Source organism: Trichechus manatus, unplaced genomic scaffold, assembly GCF_000243295.1.
Source record: "Trichechus manatus latirostris isolate Lorelei unplaced genomic scaffold, TriManLat1.0 scaffold00096, whole genome shotgun sequence".
In the NCBI taxonomy this organism is placed as follows: domain Eukaryota; kingdom Metazoa; phylum Chordata; class Mammalia; order Sirenia; family Trichechidae; genus Trichechus; species Trichechus manatus.
Genome location: NW_004444032.1, coordinates 3,704,507 through 3,729,165, shown reverse-complemented (window position 1 = coordinate 3,729,165; position 24,659 = coordinate 3,704,507). Strand labels below are relative to the sequence as shown.

General features: G+C 37.6%; 1 protein-coding gene across 1 annotated transcript in view; it reads right to left on the bottom strand.

The window, feature by feature from the left end:
* Positions 1–24,659, bottom strand: part of DOCK4 (dedicator of cytokinesis 4) — a 481,731-nt gene that overhangs the window by 49,384 nt on the left and 407,688 nt on the right. The window contains exons 29-35 of the mRNA XM_023737032.1: positions 24,167–24,267; positions 23,393–23,451; positions 13,687–13,835; positions 11,424–11,509; positions 6,411–6,506; positions 5,475–5,535; positions 1,511–1,604 (exon numbers count right to left, since the gene is read on the bottom strand). Of these exons, the coding sequence (XP_023592800.1) occupies positions 1,511–1,604; positions 5,475–5,535; positions 6,411–6,506; positions 11,424–11,509; positions 13,687–13,835; positions 23,393–23,451; positions 24,167–24,267 (646 nt within the window). The remainder of the gene's footprint in view (positions 1–1,510; positions 1,605–5,474; positions 5,536–6,410; positions 6,507–11,423; positions 11,510–13,686; positions 13,836–23,392; positions 23,452–24,166; positions 24,268–24,659) is intronic.

Sequence of the window (24,659 nt, the reverse complement as noted above, 5' to 3'; positions counted from 1 at the left end):
TTTTTTTTTTTTTTTTTTTAATTCACTGGAAGGGCTCAATAGCATAATGGAGATGACACAGGAGAGTGCCTGAACTTGAAGATGGATCAATAAAAATCACCAAATCTGAACACCAGAAAGAAGAAAAATTAGGCAGGGGGGTGGGGGGACAATGAAGAGAGCCCCAACAACCTATGGAACAATACCAAAAGCTCCAACATTCACGTCATTGAAGTCCCAGACAAAAAATAGAAGGATTGATGCAGAAAATTATTTGAAGAAATAATGCTTGGAAACTTCCCAAATTTGCTGAAGGAAATAAATTTATAGATCCAAGAAGCTCAGCAAACCTAAACAGGGTAAACTTAAAGAAAGGATGCCCATACACATCATAATCAAACTGCTGAAAACCAAAGATTAAAAAAAAAAAGGTCTTCAAAGCAGCCAGAGAAAAATTACACATTGCATTTAGGGAGTAATTTGAATAACTGTAGATTTCTCATCAGAAACCACAGAGGCCAGAAGACAGTGTAACAACATTTTAAAATGTTGAAAGAAAAGAACTGTCAACCTAGAATTCTATATCTAGTCAAAAGGGAAAAAAATCCTTAAGGAATAGGTGAAATAAAGACAATTATCAGATGAAGGAAAACTAAGGGAATTCTTTACCATGCTTTAAAAGAAATATTAAAAGAAGATCGTCAGGTTAAAGGAAAACAAAAACAGAGGGAAATCTATAACTTCAGGAATGAAGAGTGGTAAGCGGTAAATATCTGAATAAATATAATAGACTTTTTATCCTCTTAAGTTCTTTAAAATAGGTATGACTATGCACTGTGGAAAAAAAGGCATGGCTATTTGCTTCTGTTAAGATTATAGTCAAGAAAGCCCTATGGAGTAGTTCTACTGTGTAACACATGCAGTCATCATGAATTGGAATTTAACTCCACAGCAACTAACAACAACACTGAAAGCAAAAATTATAACATTGTCTGATGGAGTTTTCAGTGTATATAGATGTAATACATATGATGAATACAACATAAAGGGGGAGTCAAAGGAACCTATATGTTTCTAAAGTTTCTATTTATCTTGAAAGTGGTAAAATAGTAACTCTAAGTAGACTGTGACAAGTTAGGTACCGGATTTTTACGCAAATAATACACATCTTGTATGTCTGCAAACTGCTCCCTCCCACTGTGAATTATTTTCCTAAGCGTTGCTACACCAATGATTTTTACATGTTGCTATAAAAAAATTAGCATAGCATGCTTATGAAAATGCCTCCCTGAGGGAGGGAGCGGTTGACAAACCAATGTAGAAAGTGCGCATTATTTGTGTAAAAATATAGTATATATTTTGTAATCCCAAGAGCAACCTCTAAAGAACACTATGCAAAGAGATATAGTAAAAAAGCCAACAGATAAATTAAAATGGACTACTAAGAAACATAAATCCAATTATAAATAAATTTCAATTTTACACCAGTATCCAGCCCACTTCCCCCACCTGAGCCAAAAGACAAAATTACCTGTGAAGTTCTGTGCTTTCAGGTGCAGATCATAGAGTTTGTGAATGTAGCGTATATACATCTCTTCCTTGTTCAGTTCAGTCTTATAGAAGTTCTGTAAAAAAAAAAAAAAGTACAAGCATTGATGGTTCCTCAACAGTTATGCCTACAAATATCTGCCTTTTATTCTTCTGAATTCCCATGCGTTGAACCAAGAGAATTAATTAAGTAAGGAGGCCCAGTGACATATTATTAATTAAACATTGCCTGTGTTAGGCACACCTAGCAATTATTGGATAAGCTGATAACTCTTGAGGTTGTTAATACCACTGATTTACATTTCTTTCATTACTTTCTATTATTTTTTGTCAGTTAACTGTCAATGGACAATCAGCCCATCTAACTGAAAAATACTGAAAATATGTAACAGATTGATTAACGTGTTTATTAAATTTGCCGACTGATATCCAAAGGATAGTTTCTCTCATTTTAAATTTCAAACATATTTTGCTCTACGGAAAAAAAATCTCTAAGATATGTAGGTAAGGATGAGTAAAAACAGCGTAAAAACATTTTTTCTGAAAAAATTAAGCAAAAGAGGGTAAATGAAAACGCTCTTTATTGCTAAGGTTTTACTCTGTTTCTTACTTGAGGTTAAGTTTCAGTGTTTCGTGTTTATGTTGAGAACAAAGAGGAACTAATAGCAAGATATTTTATTTCAAATCGTTAATATATGGGTATGCTTACTGAAAAAAAATTTATTTATAAAAAAAAAGTATCTGGACCTTACTCAGCTTTTCTAAAATGTTTAACCAATAGTTAATCGAAAACTCAATTTTGACTTACCTGGTCACATCATGTTGGCATTTTAAGGACATACTTAATAAGCATGCACATCTACTCCTTCACCACATTAGAAGGTAGATTTGTCTTAATTGAACTTAGTGAACACAGGAGGATATGTATATGATGTTGCATTCTAGCAAAAGCATGAAGCTGTGAGTCTCCCAATGAGAGATCACTGTACTTTATGAAATCCCTGCTTAAGACACTTGAACTACTATTAGTACTTATTATTGTTGTTGTTATTTTGAAAAGAGGATTGACTGACTGATGTGGAAGAAGGGAAAATGAATAGTGATGGGGGGGATAAGTCTGCTGACTTGATGGAGTAACAGGTTTTTCTAAGGGTGAAAGGCCAGGAATCCTAAAAATTTTTGAAGCGGAATAGTTAAGACGGCTTTGGCAGTGGACCAAAGTAGCCAATGTGGCTGCTTAAATCATATTTGGGCTTGAAGCCTGAGGACCTTCTGTCAAATGTACTTCCTGCTCACTATCTACAGGTATCCATTCTTCAATCTAAGGATGAATTTAATCTTGAGACACTGACTTAAAGTTGCATGCATAATAAAAAGTATTTTTTTCCCAATTTATACCATTTATCCCTCTCTCCTTTTGTCTTATCTCCTAGCATTCTTGACATTCTTTAAAAAGCTAAGTAAATAATGCTATTCACATAGCTCTTATTATAACCCAAATCATTTTAATTAGCAGGAATTGTTGTACCATAAACACAAGTCTAACAACTCCACAGCAGCTTTTTACGTTATTAAAGGATGATTTGCTCTAATAGCTTTCTGGTAAGAAGCAGCTTTCTTTGAGAACAAAATAAGCTATTACTCTGTAGATGATGGTCCTCCTTTTAAAACACAAACAAGCCAATGATCTCTCCAGTCAGCAGATGAGAATCTTTCTTGCATGTCTGGCAAACACTTGTGACACAAAGAAGAAAACAGTAATTACATATCCTAGTATTAGTCATGTCAAAGATTACGCATTTTAACCGACTGAACACTAGAGTTTAACTCTGATTGTGTACAGGAAGTTAGAGCTTTCCTGAAGACAATCAATCTGGAATTGATCTTTCCAACGAGGTAAGAAAAAGCTCCAAGAGGAAGTGAGTAGTTGAAGAGAACCATATTGCTGTTAGAAAACATCAAGAACTTTCTATATGGAGTAAAAGCTAAGAAGATTAGCTTCAAAGTGATATATTTGGTCCTTTAATGAAAGGTATTCTTGTGCTAGTTTGAAATTAGAACAGTTTTCAAAATGTTCACATTTTCTTCAAGGACTATTCTCAGTCAGTGCGAAAATACTAAGAAAAATTCTTTGTCTCAAGTGAATACTGATAGGACCATTGACTTGATTACATCTCTGGCTTATTCCTACTGGTGAGACTATTTAGGATAGAGTACGGAATGATCTATTCTGTTATCCCAGATGGGGAAATGAACCTAGGGTCTACGTTTATTTGTTCACCTACAAAGGAAGATACTTATAAAACAAGATGGAGACAGTGAAAGAGGATTCTTTTGGAAAAGGTAAAGGCTTCGCTTTGAGGTTGTTTATGAGACTTTTTGTCTGGAGTTGGGATACAGCAAGGGTTAAGGAGACAAACTGAGAATACCTAAGGTTTATAGAGCACTTGGCTCTTCTCCCCAAACACTGGTGTAACAAGCAGGGATGTGGAAGAAAGTCAGGCTGGGCTTGACAGCTGGGGAAAGTCTGGCAAAAGCATGTAAGAAACCCGGGGAAACACAGATAGGAGATTTAAAAGTGAGGAAGACCATGTCCAAGCCTTGAAACAAGAGTGCTACCAGGGAAAGTAAATTTCAGGCCAGTGGGGTAGGGCTGATGGCCCAGAGGTCTCCTGGGTCTGATGACAAAAATTAAGGAAGAAAGTGTATAATCCATGAACAAGATGTGGCCTGATTGAGGAAGTTCAGGTCTCATTATTTTTAGCTGCAGATACTGGAGGTGGAGATCTAACAATTAAATTCAAAATGGGGTGGAAGTGGTGGAGGTGGTACAGAAAGATATATTCATATATTAAGAGATGAAGAACAGGTGGCAAGAAAAGAAATTCGGGAATAGATCACTGTAAGAAAGGGAAAGTCCTGAGCTTTGAAGAGGGACTGTGAGGGGAATAAACAAAACAAAACAAAGCAATGGAAATCATAGAGCTAAGGCAAGACAGAATCAATGTGCGGGCAAAACAAAATTTCAAGGTACAGACAATTAGAAAACAATAAGACAGGTGAGGGATTAGAAGGTCTGTGCAAGTACTTAGAATAGATGGTGGGGTTTCATTTATTCTGGAAAACACAAGAAAATGGAACCATAATAGTCACAAAGTTAGATCTGAAAACAGTCACATCTTTCTGTATTTCAAAACTGATCAAAGGAAATTATCAAAAACATAAACCTATCCTATATTAAAATATGAAAAATAAATGTTGAAATGTATGGTCGTTCTCTACAGTGAGGATACCATCATATTTCACAGCTAGTTATGTGAGATTTTATATAAATTTTGACTTGCCCAGGACAATTCTGGTATAGCTTGTTATCCTTACGTAATCTTTAATTTTACTCTCAAGATTGTCCCATTTGGGCAATGCATTATATGGTCACCATAGCTATAATCCAAACCTTATCAGCAGTGGTATCATAAGTTTATTTTGCAAAGTGTGAAAATTACTGTCAAACAAAACACTGTCCTTTGTTCACAAAAGAAGAGACCACTATATTTATTAAAATGTAGAATGAATACAACACTGTGAGGAAGGAAAAGAAGGGTAGAAAGAAGTGTCTACACAGAAGTACAATCCAGGGACATTGTGTTATTTCCTAGAGGAACAACATCAAACACCAGGAGGGTAAAGCAAAGTGACACAAGAACCCCAACATCCCACTCTGGGATCCTGCAGAGCCCTGCTTCTGCAATATTTAGAGCTGAGAATTTTCTGGGCATTAATTCAACATGAAGCTCGTTAGGCTTCTTTTAAAAACACTTTTAAACTCTTCTAAGAAACATCCAGACAAAAACACATTACAGATTAAAAAAACAAACAAACAGTATTTCTGTGATAAAAACAAATAAATGTTAGGATATAAAGAAGAAAAAAGGGAATTGTTTACTAACCAGAAGGCTAACTGTGCAGCCAATCTTTTTACCATCTACCTCTCCCATTTTCATGCAGTCCCTAAAAACAAAAAGCAATAGTCAGAACACAGAACTTCCTTTCCAGGGCCAAGCATTTTGTTCTCTTAAGGGGAAAACAAAAGTACTGTCAGACACCAGAGACAATCTGCAAGGCGCTGTTCAGATAGACACTGGGTAACCTGACGAACTGCCCCAGGCTGCACTATCTGTGGTCAGGTTAGAGGGTCTGAGACTCCAGAGTGCCAGTTTCAGCCATGAATTTGATTTCCAGGTCAAGACTGTGCTCCCTTTCAATGTGTGGGGGTTGGGGAATAGGAGGAATGAAGGTGTGTTGCTGTATACCTCCTAAAGCGGGGTGAGAAGCTGCTGGTGACTGGCCAGCTCCAACAACGAGAATAAGGGTTTCCTATCTAAAAAAACAAAAAGCAAAGCAAAAAACAAAAACACGCATTCAAGTTGGAGGAACTGCCTTAACAGCTTAGATAATTCAAAAAATCAAAAAAATGATGTCTATATCATCTCCCTCTTTTCTTAGAGACTAGCATGACTGCACAATTTTCTGTTGTCTCCACCCTAAAAAGGGATAGTCTATTGGTCCAGTAGGTAAGTCTAAATTGCTCCCCTCACCCACTCCCCCCTAAAAAAAAGCCTCTTAATAATGGAACTCTGAGACCCTCTCACTTTACCAAGAGAGTTTGAAAGAACTGTTAAAAATAAAACACAAAAAAAGAAAAGGGAAATAAACCCAAAATAAAAACTGAACTAGCTGGTGAGGAGTCCATGATGTTATTGCAAAAGTTTCATAGTCTGATTATCAATTCTTCAGATGATTAACTCAAGTGGAATGTTCACTGTATGCTATCTGATTTTCTAACTGGAGTACAGCATATCTGGAAAATACAGGACTCGGCTTACCTGTAATCTAACAACCTCTCCATTAGACGAGTAACAGTGGCAATTAATGAAACACCACTTTCCCTCCATGTTTCCCGCTCAATTTTCTTTAGTAGACTGGAAAAGAAAGAACCCAGGGCATTTTCAACATTTATTTTTATTAGTCCCCATGACAACCATTTTACTTTCATCAGTACCTTAAATGTCTTAGCAACCACTGCAACATCTCACAAGCAGCACAATTTGCAAACAATGTCTTACCTAGGATAGGGACCAAATAGTGGAATTCTACTCCAGGAAGCATTGACAAAGCAAATTGATGTTCAGATTATCCAAGTCATAAAACACGAATACATGCATATCATCATATTTTCAAAATATACAAGCACCTCACAGCTCTAAGTCATTTTTTTTCCTAGTTTCTCTCTTCCACTGTCAGAGGCTTGTGCCTCACCACATCAAATAACACTGCAAAAAGCAACAACAGGAGTAGCTCCAAGTTTACTTTTAAGTAAGATCTTGCTTTATTCACATAAAAATGTTTTCCTACCTCTCAGTGGAATGCATCTTCATCCAAGCAATTTTACTGCAATGCAACTGCTACAGGAAAATTCTTGTACAGACGGTATGACGTTTTGCGTTTTTTCCTTTCACTTAACATTTGCCCACTCAATACATATTGTACTATCTGTGCACTCACTCAACAGTTTCATTCATTTTGTCATTAATCACAGAGGATTTTCTATGTGGTTGTTAGAGCAGATTGATGGCAAATACCAAACCACATCTCTCCTCCTACGTTCCCCCTAATCTTAAGCACCTTGGAGCAGAGTCTCTATGTAAACACAAAACAATAACAATCATAATAATTAGAATCGGTGTTACTTTCACTCTCATCTCTCGGCAAATTTAACAATATACTTGGCAGAGCTTTTACTACTCAACCTTCCCCACAAGACAAAAGTAAGAACATAAGCACGGTAATGTGAAGATACTTCCCTACCCCTCTGGATTTAATGATCATCATTTCTGCCTAAAACCTTGTTTCCCTTTCACCCTGGTTTCTGGAATAAGATGGAGAGAAGACATTTCTTACCAGGACAATCTAAGCATATAATAGATTGTGCATAGTGGGAAAATAACCATGAAAGAAAAAAGCTTTCTTTTGGCTATGTCTGTTCTCTCCTGATCTTCCTCCCTTTTCCCTTTTTCCTTGATACTGCTATTCCAATGCCCAGCCTTCTGTCTTGTCTCCTCATTTGTTGCCTATGCATCCAAGATCTTCCGTTTTTTTGTTCATTCTGAACTGTTTCCTAGACTGGGGGTAGGGGGAGCTAGCATATGGAAGGGATGGAGCTTTCCCTGACTAATCCTACAGAAGAAGGTCCCCTGGTTTGTTTAAAATGTATTTTCTTTTAAAAAACCTCTGAATGGCACCTGTTTCATGCCTAAATGCCAAATTGGTATTGAACCAAGGACTCAAATGAAAATCTGCCTGCCAAAGCAATGAGGGATGATGGAGACTTTTCCCCAAGTGACAGCCCACACCTCACATACTTAAGAGGCTGAAAAACAAAGATCTCAAGTTAAGTAACGATAATTCTAAAAATACATGGAGACGTCTTTTATGGGCATGAGTTTCATTAATCTGCAGAGCCTCCTGATGCAGTAAGGAATCAGAGCTACATAATCCTCTTGCAAGAAGAGGCAAAGCTCTGCACAGCCTGTTTCCATGACTAAGTCTATAACCCAATTCATCTGTTTTCTCAGCTAGAACTGATTTTTACATTGGGAAGTTTGTCCTTTCTCAGTTTACCTGATACAAACTGAGAAGGGGAGGCTATCAGCAAGAAGAGAAGAGTCTTTCTGGATAACCTGGATGAGATTGGGCATTTTCATTTGGTCTATAATCATGCCCACTTGCCCATGCTAAGTGTACAGGAAACCCATCTAAGAACAGCGAAAGGTAATTTCTCTCTGCTTATCAACAAAGCTCATCTGTCGGATGCAATGAGACTCTCTAACATCGGGGAGCAGGATAAACCACAGCCCTGCAGGATGACATATGGCTCATAGGCTTTTTCTCTATGAAAGAATTATATAGAGGTGGGGTGGAGTGGGATTTGACCGGCAATGCACCTTTCTCCTTTTCATAACAAGATTATGCTGAGGCCATCACTCGCACATCTAACACCTGTGTCTATGCAGCCTCTTCTTAAATACTCCAAAGAGGAGCGTTAGATACCTAAGCTATGGTGTTACTTAGGTAATTGTCTGCCCCCAAAATGTAAGGAAATGTGTGATCACTAAATAAAGATCTTTGAAATGATCTGGGGTCTTACTGAATTATTCCGAGCAACAGATGAGAAAGCAGAGTAAAGGGCTAGGGGAAGAACAGCGATGAATACCGTCTCTTTTACAAAGCCCATTAGAACCGCTAAGACTGGGTTAGCTATCCCCACTGTGCTCCCACAGCACAGTCCCCCCTATATCTCCAGACCTAGAAGGGTGCCTACAACAAAGTAGGTACTCAGTAAAGAATGCCAAATGACCAAATCAAGTGGAGTCATGGGAAGTCGAATTTAGTTCTGATACTCCATTCTTGCTCTATCACATTGGCAGCTATGATCTATGATCTCAGCATTATCATAAATAATAATCCCTGATTCCTACTTATTTCAAAATGATGCATTATGGGCAAATAGAAATAATGTTGGGGGTAGGGAAAGATGAGTTTTTCTTAGTTAGGAAGGTACTATACAAATTTAAGGTCTTGCTCTAAGGGGTCTGTTTTGGCAAGTACCGTATTGTCAGGAAGCAGCAAGAGCTACTTCTAGCATTTTAAGAAGTTTTAGGCATGAATTACAGAGAACAAACGTGAATCTGTACCATAACGGCATGTATTCCTAATTCATAATGTATGCAATGACTCATTGTGATTATACTAATTCACTGTGGTTTCTATTGCCAAAAAAACATTTTATTGTTTTCCTGAAATATGGTTTGGTTTTCACTTTCTTTTCTGAGCGCAGGTAGAAATGATATTTAATTATCACTATATATTTGACTTATTCCCAATACGCTGATCATAAAAGCATGACAGAAAAATACTCATAGTAACAATTCTAGTAATATGCTAAAAATCAACAAAAGAATAAAAATCTCCATGGAATGAATGAGGCACCTTAAAATAGTCCTAATTATAGAGCTTAATATTTTAATTATTGGTTTGATTCTAATGTCAAGGTATGTCTTCTATTTCAAAGTCATATTTACACACAAGCAATCTAAATTGCATGCTATCAGGCCTTTATTAAAGTTGATAAAAGGCATTATAGAACTATGTGAGTATTTATTAATCTTGTGAATTTATTATAAATAATTAATCACACATCTCAGGAGATTCATTTCCCTGAATACTTTCTCATTTTAGTTCTTTGTTCAAATCAAGAAGTAGTAACTGAAATGAGAGCAGTTTTCAAAAGCAATTTATTATATTGGATGAGGTTTTAATCAGAATTCTTGCTAAACTCCAGCTGTCATGAAAGACAGATGCTTGTATGCTAGAATGAACGAGGGCTTGGTGAATAATTATTAAAAAGTTCTGGTTTAATTACAGTAGCAAACGAAAATAGTGGTGTTCAGGGTTCCATACAAAGAATGTATCTTATTACCCACCACCATCACAAGAAATCTATATATCCCTTTTTGGCGTTTCCTTTCTATATAATTTTCCCTAAAACTTCAAAAATGATTTTGAATCAGTCAAGTTGACATCTGTCCAGCCTATCAGTCACTAATAATATTTTCAAACATATATATTAATATTTCTACTGCTCCAAATTAATGATCACAAAATGAATTATAGAATGTTGCATTAATATTTAGTTTTAAGTGATGCTTGGGCATAAGTATACATTTACGTTATAATAGAAAAAGGCATTGCTGCATTATTTGTGAACTTCTGAAAGAATTGCAAACATTTTCCAAGTACAATGATCTAGTTCTTCCTTCAAAAACAACAGTTTATAAGTATACTAAGTTTGAAATTGACAAGCATCCATAGAGAGCTGTAGAAAAAATAAGTGCCAGAACTGAAATTCCAAAGCACTAAAACATTGTCACGTGTCCTCTCTGGCCATTTCAACACAGTGGATGAATACTTGGCACATGCAGATCATCTTGTGACTGTGACTAGATTCTATTGGTAGCTACTGTGTCTAGCTGCTGTTGAGTCAGCCCCCGACTCATGGTCACCCCACGTGTTGCAGAGTATAACTGTTCCATAGGATTTTCTTGGCTGTAATCTTTATGGAAGCAGATCGCCAGGCCTTTTCTTCTGCAGAGCTGCTGGGTGGGTTTCAACTGCCAACCTTTCAGTTAGCAGCCGGTCGCAAACCATTTGCACCCCCCAGGCTCCTTCTCTGTTGGTAGGGACAACCTCAAAGTCCCTGTACAGCCCTCCATTACTTCTCCCTCCTCCATTCTAATCCCAAAACACAGAATTTATTAAAAATGCTTTGCTTCTATGATCTTCTAACAGGAGACGTTTAAGAAGCAATTAATAATGCTGAGCGAAAGTTAGTATCGAATTTAATCAAGTGTAGAAGAACAGAGGCAAACTAGGTACCCCAACAGCAAATCAGCCAAGGATATCATGCTTTGAAAAGCACTGCACACAAACATTACAATCACGCGTTTTTTCCTCTCCCACTCTTAACCCCACTTAAAATTATTACCTTGCAGCCCAGATTTTAAAATTATTAGACACTAAAGAGAATGAGATTTTTTTATGTAACACATGTGACCTGTCCTAATCAGAGATTAACATGAGGAAGACATGTCTAATCATCAACATAATAAGATCCATTTGCCAGAGTTAGGCAATTATCCTTTATTTCACACTCCACAAAGACAAAGCACTCCTGTGAGACCAAAGCTGTCTTTGCAGCTCTCAGTGACAGCAGTACCTCACAGCTCTGCAATGACACCAAATCCCTGAATAGAATCAACTTAGATAAATACATTACTCACATACTGTTGAAGAGCTCACGGTATGTTTCATCACCTTTGCCTTCTGACATGAGGCTATCCAGTTTGTCAATTAGCTTGGCTTCCACCTGAAACATACCCAAATATTACTCTCTTTCTTCTCCTTCACAAGCAGGATTTCTAGGCAAATAGGAACATGTTTATTTCTGTAAGGGAAAAAGCCATAGCAAATTTTGTGATAGTGACATTATCAGCTGTGGTTACGAGCAGACACCCCTTGGAATTCTAGGGGGTAATTTATATGGGACTATATAACTTTGAACTCCCAGTTGGGTAGCATCTGCTGCTGCCAAAGACTTTTATTTGTTGATTCAAACACAAATGCTTGTAGCCCAGCTTAAATGCTTGAATCCTTTTTTAGGTGCTACAAAAACTGGCAAGTCCTAGCTCTCTCTCTTGTTTTTAAATCAATCAATCAATCAATCTATCTACATATACATATATACACACACATGCACACACACATATGTATGAACATCAGCAAACTTACATGTTCACACACATTAATTTAAATCTTTGACTTGTTTATATTTATTTTGTTTCTCAAGACAGTTCAGAGTTGCACGGAATCTTTGGTGAAGTTGAGAAATTGTCCTATCCATGTGAAAATGGTAGATCTATAAAAATATTTTAAGTCAGCAATAAGAAGCTTGAGAGAGAAAGAAAATACCTCCTGAAAAATGTAATCCAAACATTTATATTTTTAAGGGCATAAATCCTCTGGAACTTGAATATCACAAGAAAAAAATTCCTTCGTCTATCTGGAGCAGTAGTTAAGTGCTTGGCTGCTAACCGAAAGGTTGGCTGTTCAAACCCACCAACCCCTCTGTGGTAGAAAGATGTGGCAGTCTGCTTTCATAAAGATTTACAGCCTTGGAAACCCAATGGAGCAGTTCTACTGTGTCCTATAGGGTCGCTATGAGTTGTAACAGACTCAACAGCAGTGGGGTTTGGCTATCTGAGGCAGCAGGAGAGAGAGAAAATGAAAACCTCTCCATGGCTATGGAGACTAAAACAATTAGGAACTGGGTGGGTATATTATTTGACTTTGTCAGAGAACTAAGCTCAGTCATTCTTTGGAACCACATTTCAATCAAGAAATAAAGACAAGAGAAGGAAGAAGTGTTCCCCCCTCAAGTGTAGTTTTTAGTATGCTCTCATTCGCCTGTTAAACCAAAAACCAGTTGCCATCAAGTTGATTCTGCCTCATGGCAACCCCATGTGTGTCAGAGTGGAATTGTGCTCCATAGGGTTTTCAATGGCTGACTTTTCAAAAGTAGATCACCAGGCCTTTCTTCCGAGGTGCCTCTGGGTGGACCTGAACCTCAAACCTTGTGGTCAGTAGCTGAATGGGTTAACTGTTTGCACCACCCAGGCACTCCCATTTACCTATTAGTTCTCTTAAAAATGAATGCAGATATTGACACAGGTGAAACACTCACGCTTTTGGCAACAGAAGGGTTCTATGCACACACTCAAATTGCTCATAGAGTTGGTAACCAGTTCTAAAAGTTGAGGGAGGCTGCATTTGGAGCAGCATGAAGGAAAGCCAAATCTCACGGGCGTACAAGATTAACACAGTCACTGTTTAAAGAGGTAACAAGGCTACTATCTCCAACTTGAGGGACTTGGCATGGCAAAAGCAGACAAGACGTTATGTGATCTGGTTTTATAATAAGAACATCTGTCTTTCCAAAACTGGGGCAGAAGTGTTAGAACCGATGTCAACGAGAAATCATAGGCTTATCCCCTTGGAATTTCCTTTGCAAGAATTTCCATTGCTTTCCCCTTTAAATTAATTTTCAATGCTTCAAGCAAAGAGCAATAAAACATACTGTGAATCAAATGCTCAAAGCTCAGCTGTTCATCAACTACAATGGGCAGACCACTGAGAGCCCAATGAATTTAAGAACCATTAACCCTCTGATTTCTCTGTGCTGTCCAACAGGGAGCAAATAAAATCCCTGTCAGTTCTTAAATACAGACCTGGGAAATCACAGAAATTTTTAGCTGAAAGAGAACTAAATGGTTTTTCAGGGCTTCCCTGGAGGCTCAGAGAAACAGACCAGAGAGATGTGTCCAAGGCCATGTGGCCAGGGAGTGGGTCAGGCCAGGCCTGGAATCCAGGTCTCCTGACTGCTGGTCTGGTGCTCATTTACCAACTCAGAGCTTGAATCTGGGAGCTCAGAGATGCTTGAGGAGAACCAAAGCTCTTCCAGCTGCTCTGAGGAGCACTTTCACCTACCTGTTTAAAGTTGCCACTTCGCCTCTGCTCCCAGTCCATCATATCATGGAAAATAGGAATCATGACATTCCGGAGATCTGCCTGGGGTATCAAGGTCACTTCAAGGAAGGGGCCAATCAGGGCGGGGATGAAATGAAGCTTGTGTTCTCCTAAATTGAATAAAATATTTGACTTTTAGCATGTGTAGTCTTAATAAGACTTCAGAAATTAATATTATAAAATTTGTTTAGAACTTTTACCTAACTATATTTAATTACAGTTGTTCCCCTAAGCAAGAAAATGTTTCCCTAAGCAATTATATACACAGTAAATTTCCATAAGTTGAATAATAAGTTCTCCATTACTTTTTATTATAAGACTGGAGATTTACTTTTTTCATCTTAAAAAAAGTCATAAGGTACAATGTTAAAAATTATATAAACCATCAGGATTTGGTTATGTATACTACTGTACGTTCATACATTGAATTTTTATACAATCATTAAAAATGAGATTGAAGAATGGTAACATGGGAGAAGGTTTTCAATATAATCAAGTGAAGAAGCAAAGTATAATACAGTATGCACAGGTATATCATGTTCATTCATATATGTGTATATAGGTATAAATATATATATGATAGTCCAGAAGACTGTACCTTCTAATGTTAACCACGTTGGTTATTACTGGGTAATGAGATTACAGATGAGTTTTACATGTGAAAAAAAGCGATTCCTATCTATATTTAAAAATTTTTCTAGAACATATGTTTTTTTAAACATAATAAACACACACCTCAATAAATATCTAAATGATGGTCTAAAAAAAGTATATAACCATTTTCTGAAAAGACTAAAACATGTTGCAATAGTGAATTCAAAATGGGGTATTACCAAGTGCTAAAAGGTATGGTATTGACAATAAGTAATTCAGAGGAAAGGAAGGTTGAAGTGTGCATGGACAGATGATTTCATGTTGCAGGTCGGTGTTAAGTTCACTCTGTAACTCTGATCTTCTATGTTAAATCTCACAGACGAATTTCTATTTTTATAATCAGTGTACTGCATGTGCCAGAAAATGCACTATTTCTCAATAGCCAATCTTTAGCATCATGAACAAAAGCATATGATACTGACAGCATCCACTTAAAACCCACAGAGCAAGATGAGAGGCTGAGCAGAAGACAGCTGGCTTCATGAAAGGGCAATTTTCCCCTTATTCCTTTCTATCTTTGATCTTTTGTAGAAAGGGCTGAATACTAACAAAGTCACATTGTTCCCAGTTACTTGCCGATTTCAGAGTTAAATACCTTCACATTAATGATAGGTTTCTCTATTTTGCTTTTTGTACCAGAAGGCATTAGGATGCCCAGCAAGCTCAGACATTCATGTGCAAAGGACACTATATAAATCCAGAGTGCAAATGTAAATATACAGATTAAACTTAATTTGACTTTAGAGAGGTTTTCAAAGGAAAGAGAATATGAAAGAAAGGTTTTGGACAAGAGAAAGACAAAGGATGATGGATGAGCTCAGAGATGGGAAAACCCAAGTGCTTGTGTGTGAAGTCACTATTTTTTGTGAGTGGGACTGCCTTGGGATATATCAGCTATCTTTAGAATGTAACTCTCTCCCTGGATAACTTACCTATTCTCAGTGCTGTGCAACATGAGCAGAAGTGTAAATGAGTCATGAACAAGCTTTTCAAATCTTGGCATAGATATAACACTGACGAGCTTGTTGCTAGGTGCCATCAAGTTGATTTCAACTCATAGCAACCCCAAGTAACAGAGCAGAACTGCTCCATAGGGTTCTCTAGGCTGTAATCTTTACAGAAGCAGATTACCAGGTCTTTCTCCCAAAGGAGAAGCTGGGTGGGTTTGAACCACCAGCCTTTTTGTTGCTTAACTATTGCAGCATCAGGGCTCTGACAATAGCTTAGCACTTGAGTAAAGAGGGCATGCAATGACTCCTGGACAAGCATTTAAACTTCTTAAACATTTTAAAACCAAACATGGACATAGAGATTTTTTTTTTTTTCCTTTAGGTTAAAAATTCAAGATCAAGTGAATATATTAATTCTGTTGTTGTTGTTAGGTATTGTAGAGTCAGTTCCAACTCATAGTGACCTGATGTACAATAGAACGAAAAACCACCTGGTCCTGTGCCATCCCCACAATTGTTGCCATGTTTGAGCCCACTGTTGCAGCCACTGTGTCAATCCATCTTGTTGATAGTCTTCCTCTTTTTCGCTGACCTTCTACTTTACCAAGCATGATGTCCTTCGTCAGGGACTGGTCCTTCCTGATAACATGTTCAAAGTATGTGAGATGAAGTTTTGCCATCCTTGCTTCTAAGGCGCATTCTGGCTGTACTTCTTCTAAGACAGATCTGTTCGTTCTTCTGGCAGTCCATGGTATGTTCAATTTCTTCACCAACACCATAATTCAAAGGCATCAATTCTTTTTCCATCTTTCTTATTCATTGTCCAGCTTTAGTATGCATATGAGGCAAATGAAAATACCATGGCTTAGGTCAGGCGCATCTTAGTCCTTAGGGTGACATCTTTGCTTTTTAACACTTTAAAGAGCTTTTCCAGCAGATTTGTCCAATGCAATGTGTTGTTTAATTTCTTGACTGCTGCTACCATGGGCGTTGATTGTGGATCCAAGTAAAATGAAATCCTTTATTATGTCCTCAGAGCATGAGCATTTCTGTCATGATACAACTCTCCCTATCTCAGTAACATGGTAGGAAAGCTACTACTTGTAACTGAATATTTCAGAATATACAAGGGGCCACAACACAGCATTGCACAAGCTTCTGTTTTGAGGAATGTGTGTTTAGAAAAACTTCTCTACACTCCCCGATCAAGAGAGGCCATAGAATCCTCTATGTCTACTTTCCTAGACAAGGCATTGCAGCAGTCAAAGCAATGATCTGAATCTTCAGTTCTTTAAATTATTATCAACAAAAAGCCAGTATATGGAGCAACGGAGAGCTGGGAAATGGAGAGAAAGAGCCCCAAAGATGTTGTTTGGGCTCTTGAAAAATAGTCATGCTGAAGACCCACCCACCTTCAGGCTTCCTAGGTATAGGAAACAATATATTTCTTTAACACGAGTTTAAGTGAGATGTTTTGGGCTTTGGAGTTTGTCAAATGCAACCAGCAAAGCTCTAATGCACTAGTTAGAATGTAAGCTTAAGCTGCTTCTGTCAAAGACCCTCTGAGCAATGCCTTGCCCACCCCTTTAGAAGCCAATATGGCAATAAAGAGGAGATGGAAGGCCCTGTGCTAAGAGTTTACGAGTTTGAATTTCCTCTGCGTTTCCATTCATATGGAAAAGGTGTCCTTGTTAGAGGACACTGGTCTGAACTGCCTTCTAGCTTAATATCTAGAGGACCTATATCTAAAGGAGTCTTGGTGCTGCAACAGTTATCGGCTCGGCTGCTAACCCAAAGATTGGCAGTTGGAACCCACCCAGCTTCTCCACAGGAGAAAGATCCAGCTATCTGCTCCCATGGAGCCCTGGTTGCTCAGTGGTTAAGAGCTTGGCTGCTAACCAAAAGGTCAGCAGTTCAAATTCACCAGCCGCCCCTTGGAAATCCTATGGGGCAGTCCTACTGTTGTATAGGATTGCTATGAGTTGAATGGACTCGACAGCAACAGGTTTGGGTTTGGCTAATCTGTTCCCATAAAGATTACTGCCTCTATGGGGCAGTTCTACTTTGTCACATGAGGTCACTTTGAGTCAAAATCAACTTGACGTCACCCAACAACAACAACAGATGGCTTATTATCCACTTTCCAACCTCCATTTGTGATGCAGTCCCAGGGCTGTCTCAGACATCTACCTCCAGTCTTCATGCTGTGTCTGGATTGCCCTACGGGAACGAAGTTCTCATGATCTCTACTGGTAACATGCCCACCCCCTCCTTCAGCTGGCACAGACACAGTGCGCTGGGCATCTGTGAAATACCTCATTCTTGGGATTGGGTGCATGTGGGATTGGATGCACACCAGAGAACTCACACCACCAGGGAGTTGCTCCTACATCACAGTTGGGAGCCATATTCTATCTTGGGTTTAGTTTCAATGCGAGTGAAAGTGCTTAGACAAAACTGCTTTGAGCATCTAGGCAGGAATACAGCCCTAGGCACAACTCCCAGGTCCCAGCCCATCTAAAAGTCTCTACATCACTGAAGGTACACAGTCATTTCCTCTCTCTCTGAGGTTTCATCAAAGGTAACTTGATTGTTTCTCATCATCTCTAAATTAGTTATCCACATCCATTATATGTGAGGAAGAAATCTGACTTGTAATTCCTTTTGTGTTCCTACTTTTATTTTTGACCCAGGTAACACTTCATCTTTCCCAAGGGACTGTTTAATTTTCCTCATCTGAGCAAGTATACCTCCTTCATAGTTATCAAAAGAAACTTCCTTATTAATCTAATCTTGTGTATTTTCTTCCAGAAGAATGAATACTTTCAAGACTGACAAACCTGTGGCAGAATACACAGAAATGTCAGTTTCTCCATATTTGTTCTCCCTACGTTCTGCCTCCCTACCGCCATATAGGGTCGCTATGAGTTGCAGTCAACAACAACCCCCAACACACACATTTCAAGCAGGTAACTAGCAGCTAGTTTGCAGTTCCTTTCCTCAGTTTTTTTTTTTTTCCTGTCAGGGCAGAAAGCAGAAACAACCTGAATTCAGTCACTCTTACTGACACTTGTAAAACCCCGTTGTTGCTGTTAGGTGCCATTGAGTCTTTTTCGACTCATAGAGACCCCATGTCACAGAGTAGAACTGCCCCATAGGGTTTTCTTGGCTGTAACCTTTATGGAAGCAGGTTGCCAGGTCTTTCTCCTGCTGAGCCACTGGATGGGTTCAAATCAACAACCTTTCGGTTAGCAATTGGTTAGCAGTCAAGTGCTTAACTGTTGCGCCACAGGCCTCCTTAGTAAAACGCTAAACCCCCTGAAAAGCTTAACTAAGATGTCCTGGTAGGTGAGGAGAAGAGTCAAAAGGGGTCAGAGAGATTCCTACAGGGACAAAGCTCGCAAGTCCTGGTATTAGTGGGTCTTACTACCTGCTCCATGACCCTGCCCTAGGAGATGGCTTCAGGGCTCAAAGTCTAGCCACAGAGGGCTGGGTCCCGGCAGAGCCATCAGACTGAAGGCATCATTTGTCCAGGACAAAGGACATTTTGGCAGTTGACTGGTAACCAGGAGGGCCTCTCTGCTGCCTTGACACCGTGTAAGACATGAAACCTTTGCACAGCTCTCGGGTATGGGAGGTAGAAAGGGGATGGCAAAGAGAGGGGAAATAAAATGGAATTTCCTGCGGGCCTGTATGGGTCTTGAACACTCAAGTTGATGAAATGAGCTTCAGAGCCACTATACTACTATCTTAGTGATGTTTCAGCCTTTCCCAGGCCTCTCTAATGAAGAACATCATTAGCATACATTTATCTTATTTACCACCGTTTGCTCGAATATTTCTGAATCTCTTCTAAAAAATCTCTTGTATTTATAGCCATTTCAGAATCTGACTTTCTTCTCTTAAATTTTTTTTATGATGAAAAAAATTAGATCTATACTAAATTAGAGAGAATAGTCCCTCTGCACCCATTACCCAGCTTCAATAATTATCAACATTTTTGTCAATCCTATCACCCTAATTTTTTTTTCTGTAGTATTTTAAAGCAAGTTTGAGACATCATATCATTATACTTATAAATATTTCAGTTAGCATCTTTAAGATAGGACATTTACAAACACAGAATCACAATGCTGTTATCACACGTAACAAAAGCAAATAATAATTTCTTAATCGAAAACCCAACTTATATTAAAATTTCCCCAATTGTCTTAAGACATATTGTGTACAGCTGGTTTCTTTCCATCAGAATCCAAACAAGGTCCACACACTACATGTTGTAGCCTGATTTTTTTTATTGGCAATAAGAGGGTCATAGAGAAGCTACACCTCCACGTAAATCTTTGTGCAGGAATTCATGAGGATAGCCTTATTTGCTGTAAACACACTTTGAGGACACAAAATCTGTGTAAACCTGAATAAGCTCTCCAACCATAGAAAATTTAATTCCTAACCGACCAGCAAAGCAAGATTTTGAGCTGTGTATGGCAACAGCAAAATAAACTTGATTCAAATTACTTATTTTTAAACCGCAGTTTTAGTACACTTTCCCCATCTCTAATTGTCGGCCACACAGTCTTGTTTTGAATTTAGGGCACCTGCTACTCAGGTGGTTAGAGTTTTATATTCATGCACACAGAACAGAGTGCTAGAGAAGTACTATTTTTCCAAGCAGTTACAAGGTCCTGTGTTTGCAAATGTGGAAGAAAGAGTCCACTCCATATTTAGCAAGAATGTTAGTTCATGTAAAAATAGAAAGGGGAAAAAAAAACTTAACCTTGCCTCAAGATGAATGTCAAAGGTGGGTCACAGGAGTAAAGACTAACCTCTTTACCTGCAGACTATACTTGCAAGTTAGGTACAAATGGTTCAAATTTAGGGAAAAAATACATTCCACCCCCCTTTAACAGAGTATTTTTAGTCCTTCAACTTAGAAGAGGAGAATATTGAAAAATAACACACTGAAGATAAGGTGTTTACTTATCACTACCTGGTCTGCACTCTTCAAACAAATTATTTTAATTATACGATGAGAGTAATGTTGTGTCTAATGCGCTCTATGCACTGGAGACAAGCAGCACAATTCCAAGCTGCAACGAGGAGCTGAAAGTCTGTCTCAAGGGAAGAAAGGAGGCCCTGCCTTGTTTACTGGTGGGATTCTACAAGTTGCCATCAGACAAAAAAACCTTTGGTTTCATTCCTACGTTCCTAACTAGATTGCATAGAATTGGGGCTGAAGCATAAACTGGCAGAGCCACTTACTCATCCCTGTAGAGATGAAAACGGGCCCTGCTCGCTCAACAGCTGCAAGACCCAGGGCAGAGAGGAAGAGAAGTTAGAATTGGCTTCACTCAGTTCAATACATAAAATATCCAAATATTGACTTACTTTTGGAGAAAAAGTTTAAACCTTCTGTATGTAAATATGCTATAAAAGCACATTTAATACTATAGATAAATCATTATGCAATTTTAGAATTATGAAATATTTTAAGCACACACAACTGAATGTCATATTTTAAAACTGAACTCTTAATAGGAATAAATATGTTTTTCTTTGTATCTCCAAAAATAATTTACACATAATCAATGCTTCATAAACTTTGTTAAACTGAATTTATACACTGGTTCCATTAAAAAATGCAAACTTATGATTACTTGAATAAATTTTCCTCTAGCATTCAAAATACTCAAACCAACCAAACCAAACCTGTTGCCTTCAAGTCGATTCCAGCTCATAGTGACCTTATAGTCAACATGATATAATTATAGGTAAATCAAATTATAACTAATACATTTTGCTACTCCTAACTAACAAGCTAATTTAAGGTCTAAAAAGGGTATTAAAATAATACCCAGAATACTTAATTTTTCTTACCATTTCCTAAAAATATACATTGGAATAGAGGGGGCTTTAACATTTGTGAACATTTTCCACTTCTAGCTGTTGTACAACAGCAACAACCTTTAAAACTCTCCTAGTGTTTTGGAAGACTCAGAAAAGTCACGATATAATTCCAGGGAAATAATGCAGGAACCAAGAAATAAAGCATATATTTATACATACCTTACACGCAAACTATGTCATACTGGGAATTCGCAAGCTGAGTATAATGAGCCTTTTCTAATAGAGTCCTAGAACTGTGCTAGAGCTAGTATTCTGAGCTGGAAAAATTACGGAAGGGGATAGTGTTGTCTAAGGCAGTCCTTTTCCATCTTTAGTCAAGTGCTTAAGAATCACCTAGAGAACTTGATAAAACTCAGATTTCTGTGTCCCACTATCAGAGATTCTTTCAGGAGGTCTGGAGCGGAGTGAGAGAATCTGCATGTCTTAGAACCTTCCAGATGATGCAGATGCTGCTGGTCCACTTTGAGTACTGAATAAATGTTTCATGGGGACCAGTATGCTCTGGACATTTTTTGTATTCTCTAGATCTCTGGGTAAAACTGACAGAAGTATTTAAAAATGAAAACCAGAGAGGGAGAAATCTTATTGTTTTAGAATAAAGGCAAAATAGAGGAAAAAAGTTTATGAAGTATACAGTGATATCTTTAGGGTGTGACTAAAGGTGCCAGCTTTATTTAGCCAGGCCAATGGTTAAGTCCTAAATCCACAGTATCCTGAGTTGGATAAAGATTTATGTGGAAATAACCACACACGGCAATGCTGAGATGTATCTAGAAGAGAAAAACTGTCATGTTTTTGAACATTCTGGTAACCCAGTCACATCTGTCCTGGTCTTGTAATTTGAACTCCTATAAGAGCCTAAACAAATACAACTGCCATCAAACAGCATTTCAACATAGTATTCTTTGGAAAACATCTTGCTGAATCATTGCCAGTTGCAAGATGGATAACACAGCCGCCTTGATCTGCTTCGGAATGAGAAGAAGGGCACAAAGAATAAATAAAACATGAAGAGTTACAGGCGCACTCTTCAAGTAAGGCAAAGTTTGATACTATTTTTTGAACGGAACTTAAGGACAAATTATGGACTTGTTCCCGTTGGCCTTGGAGAGCTGGAGGTTGTTTACAAGATGTTAAGGAATTTTTTTATTTTATTTTATTTTTCTGAAATCACAAGCAAACACTGAAGATTGAGCGAAGGTATATACCTCAAGTTTCCCTAACTTGCTATGTACAATAGCAACGATCCTGGTCAGAAATCACTTGGTAATATGAATTGAAGGAAAACATAATGGTCCTATTTTCATGTTTTCGAATGTTCACAGTAAACAAATCCTGCCATCTCCAAGGCGCGCTTGGATGAGCCCAAGAGAGAAATGCTTTCAGGTTAATGTATATTCAATTCAAATAGGTCAATCACTTTAACAAACCACAAGGAGAAATTAAAATGCAGTAATATAGTAAGTGAATACTACTAACTTGCATAGTTAACATACCAAATTAAATAAGTGGGTCTCTAGAAAGAGACTTTATGCCAGTGAGATTTTAAAACAATTTATTTTTCAAGTATTATTTTTTTCTGTGCAACCAGACCTGTGCCATCAATTTGCAGGAATAATATGCTCTATCTACTACGGCAGATTAACAAAACTGAATCTAACAGTCACTTAGCAACTGCAGATGCCTTTAAAATCCTTTGGTTATACTCTTTATGATACAGTCAATGGTTTCAAGTTTTTAAAAGCGGTGATGCTCAAGTCAGTGTTTCATGAAATTTAATCTAAATTTATTAGAATCCATAGCCTGAATTCAAAGTTCTAGAAATTTTAAGTAGTTACAGTCCCAAGTTCTGAAAGTTTAGCTCATCCCTAGAAATAATGTGTATATTATTAGAGCAACACTAGATTATCAAATTTATCATTCATTAATAATGAAACACGTCGAGGCAAGGTGATTTTTCAGACAGATGTCAATTTAAAGAATTAGTTGTAACCTCATTCAGTGCCAAAGTGTCAATTACTTTCCATAGATATCTTTATTGGTTTAGACATTTGATTTCAAATGCTGTCATTGGTAAATTGCCCTTCTTCATTTGTAGGCTTAAAAGTACAGTGATGAGCTTTACAATGGAGGTGGTTTCTCTTTTCATCACTTACCCAAGTTTTGCCACATGCTGAATATTTCACAACCCATTGTTACCCGCATGTCACCATACCTGAAATAGAACAAAAATCAAACCTAACAAAAAGCCTCCAGAATGAAGCAGTGTTTGTATCTCATTAGGACACAATCTATCATTCTGAAACAGAAGGCAATATGTTTTTTTTAAAAAATATTATTGTTACATATATGTATATATAAAACAAAATTTGCCTTTTTGTAATATATATACAAAACATAACAAAATTTGCCTTTTTAACCATTTTTAAGTGCACAATTCAGTGGCATTAATTACATTCCCAATATTGTGCAAGCATTACCACTATCTATTTTTATTTCCCATTTTCATCACCCTAAGTAGTAACTCTGTACTCACTGAGCAAGAACTCCCCATTCCCCACTCCACCCAGCCCTGGTAACCTCTGATGGCAATATATTTTCAATTAAAGATGTTTAATGTACATGTCTTGATGCCTCTAATTCAAACCCTTATATAAATCCTTTAGTAAAAGAGATTTATTTTATGCTTCTATGATAATTTTGAATCTTGAAAGACTCAGGCCAAAAGAAAAAAAAGTGTTCAAAAATAAGTTCAAAATATTGAAATCTCCAGAAAAGATTACTTCTTGTCTTCTTGCTCACTGCTGCTCCACTGTGTGATTTCCAGTTACAGACATTTTGATTTATGAACCATTTGAACTAAACACCCTTCAAATGGCACAGTATTGGATGAGCCTCATATTCCCACTGGGTTCTACATTGGTACTTACTTTTCTAACACTTTTTTCTTTTTGGAAGGTGTGAACATCTCCAACTGCAGACACAACTGGTTTATGAAAATGACTGCAAGGTAAAAGTAGGAATCCCAGATCTAAAATGACAATAAGATATTTAAATACCATGACGTTACAAAAAATATTTATGGGTGAAGTGACATGCTATCTTGGATTGGCTTTAAAAGTGGTAAGTGGATTGGCATATAGCTGAAATAAGATTGGCCACGAATTGGTAATAGTTGAAGCTGGATACGGGCACATGGAGGTACATTATACTATTTTCTCTACTTTTATATATACTTGAAATTTTATACAATAAAGAAGTAAACTAAATAAACAAACACTATTTATTTATGTATTGCTTCAATGCCATATATGAGGTTTCAAGAGCTCTTTGGTATATGTTAAATGGTAGATGTTTTGTTACTCTTATAACATGTCTGAGTACCTCCAAGGAGGCTGAGGTATAAGACGGATTACTTTATAC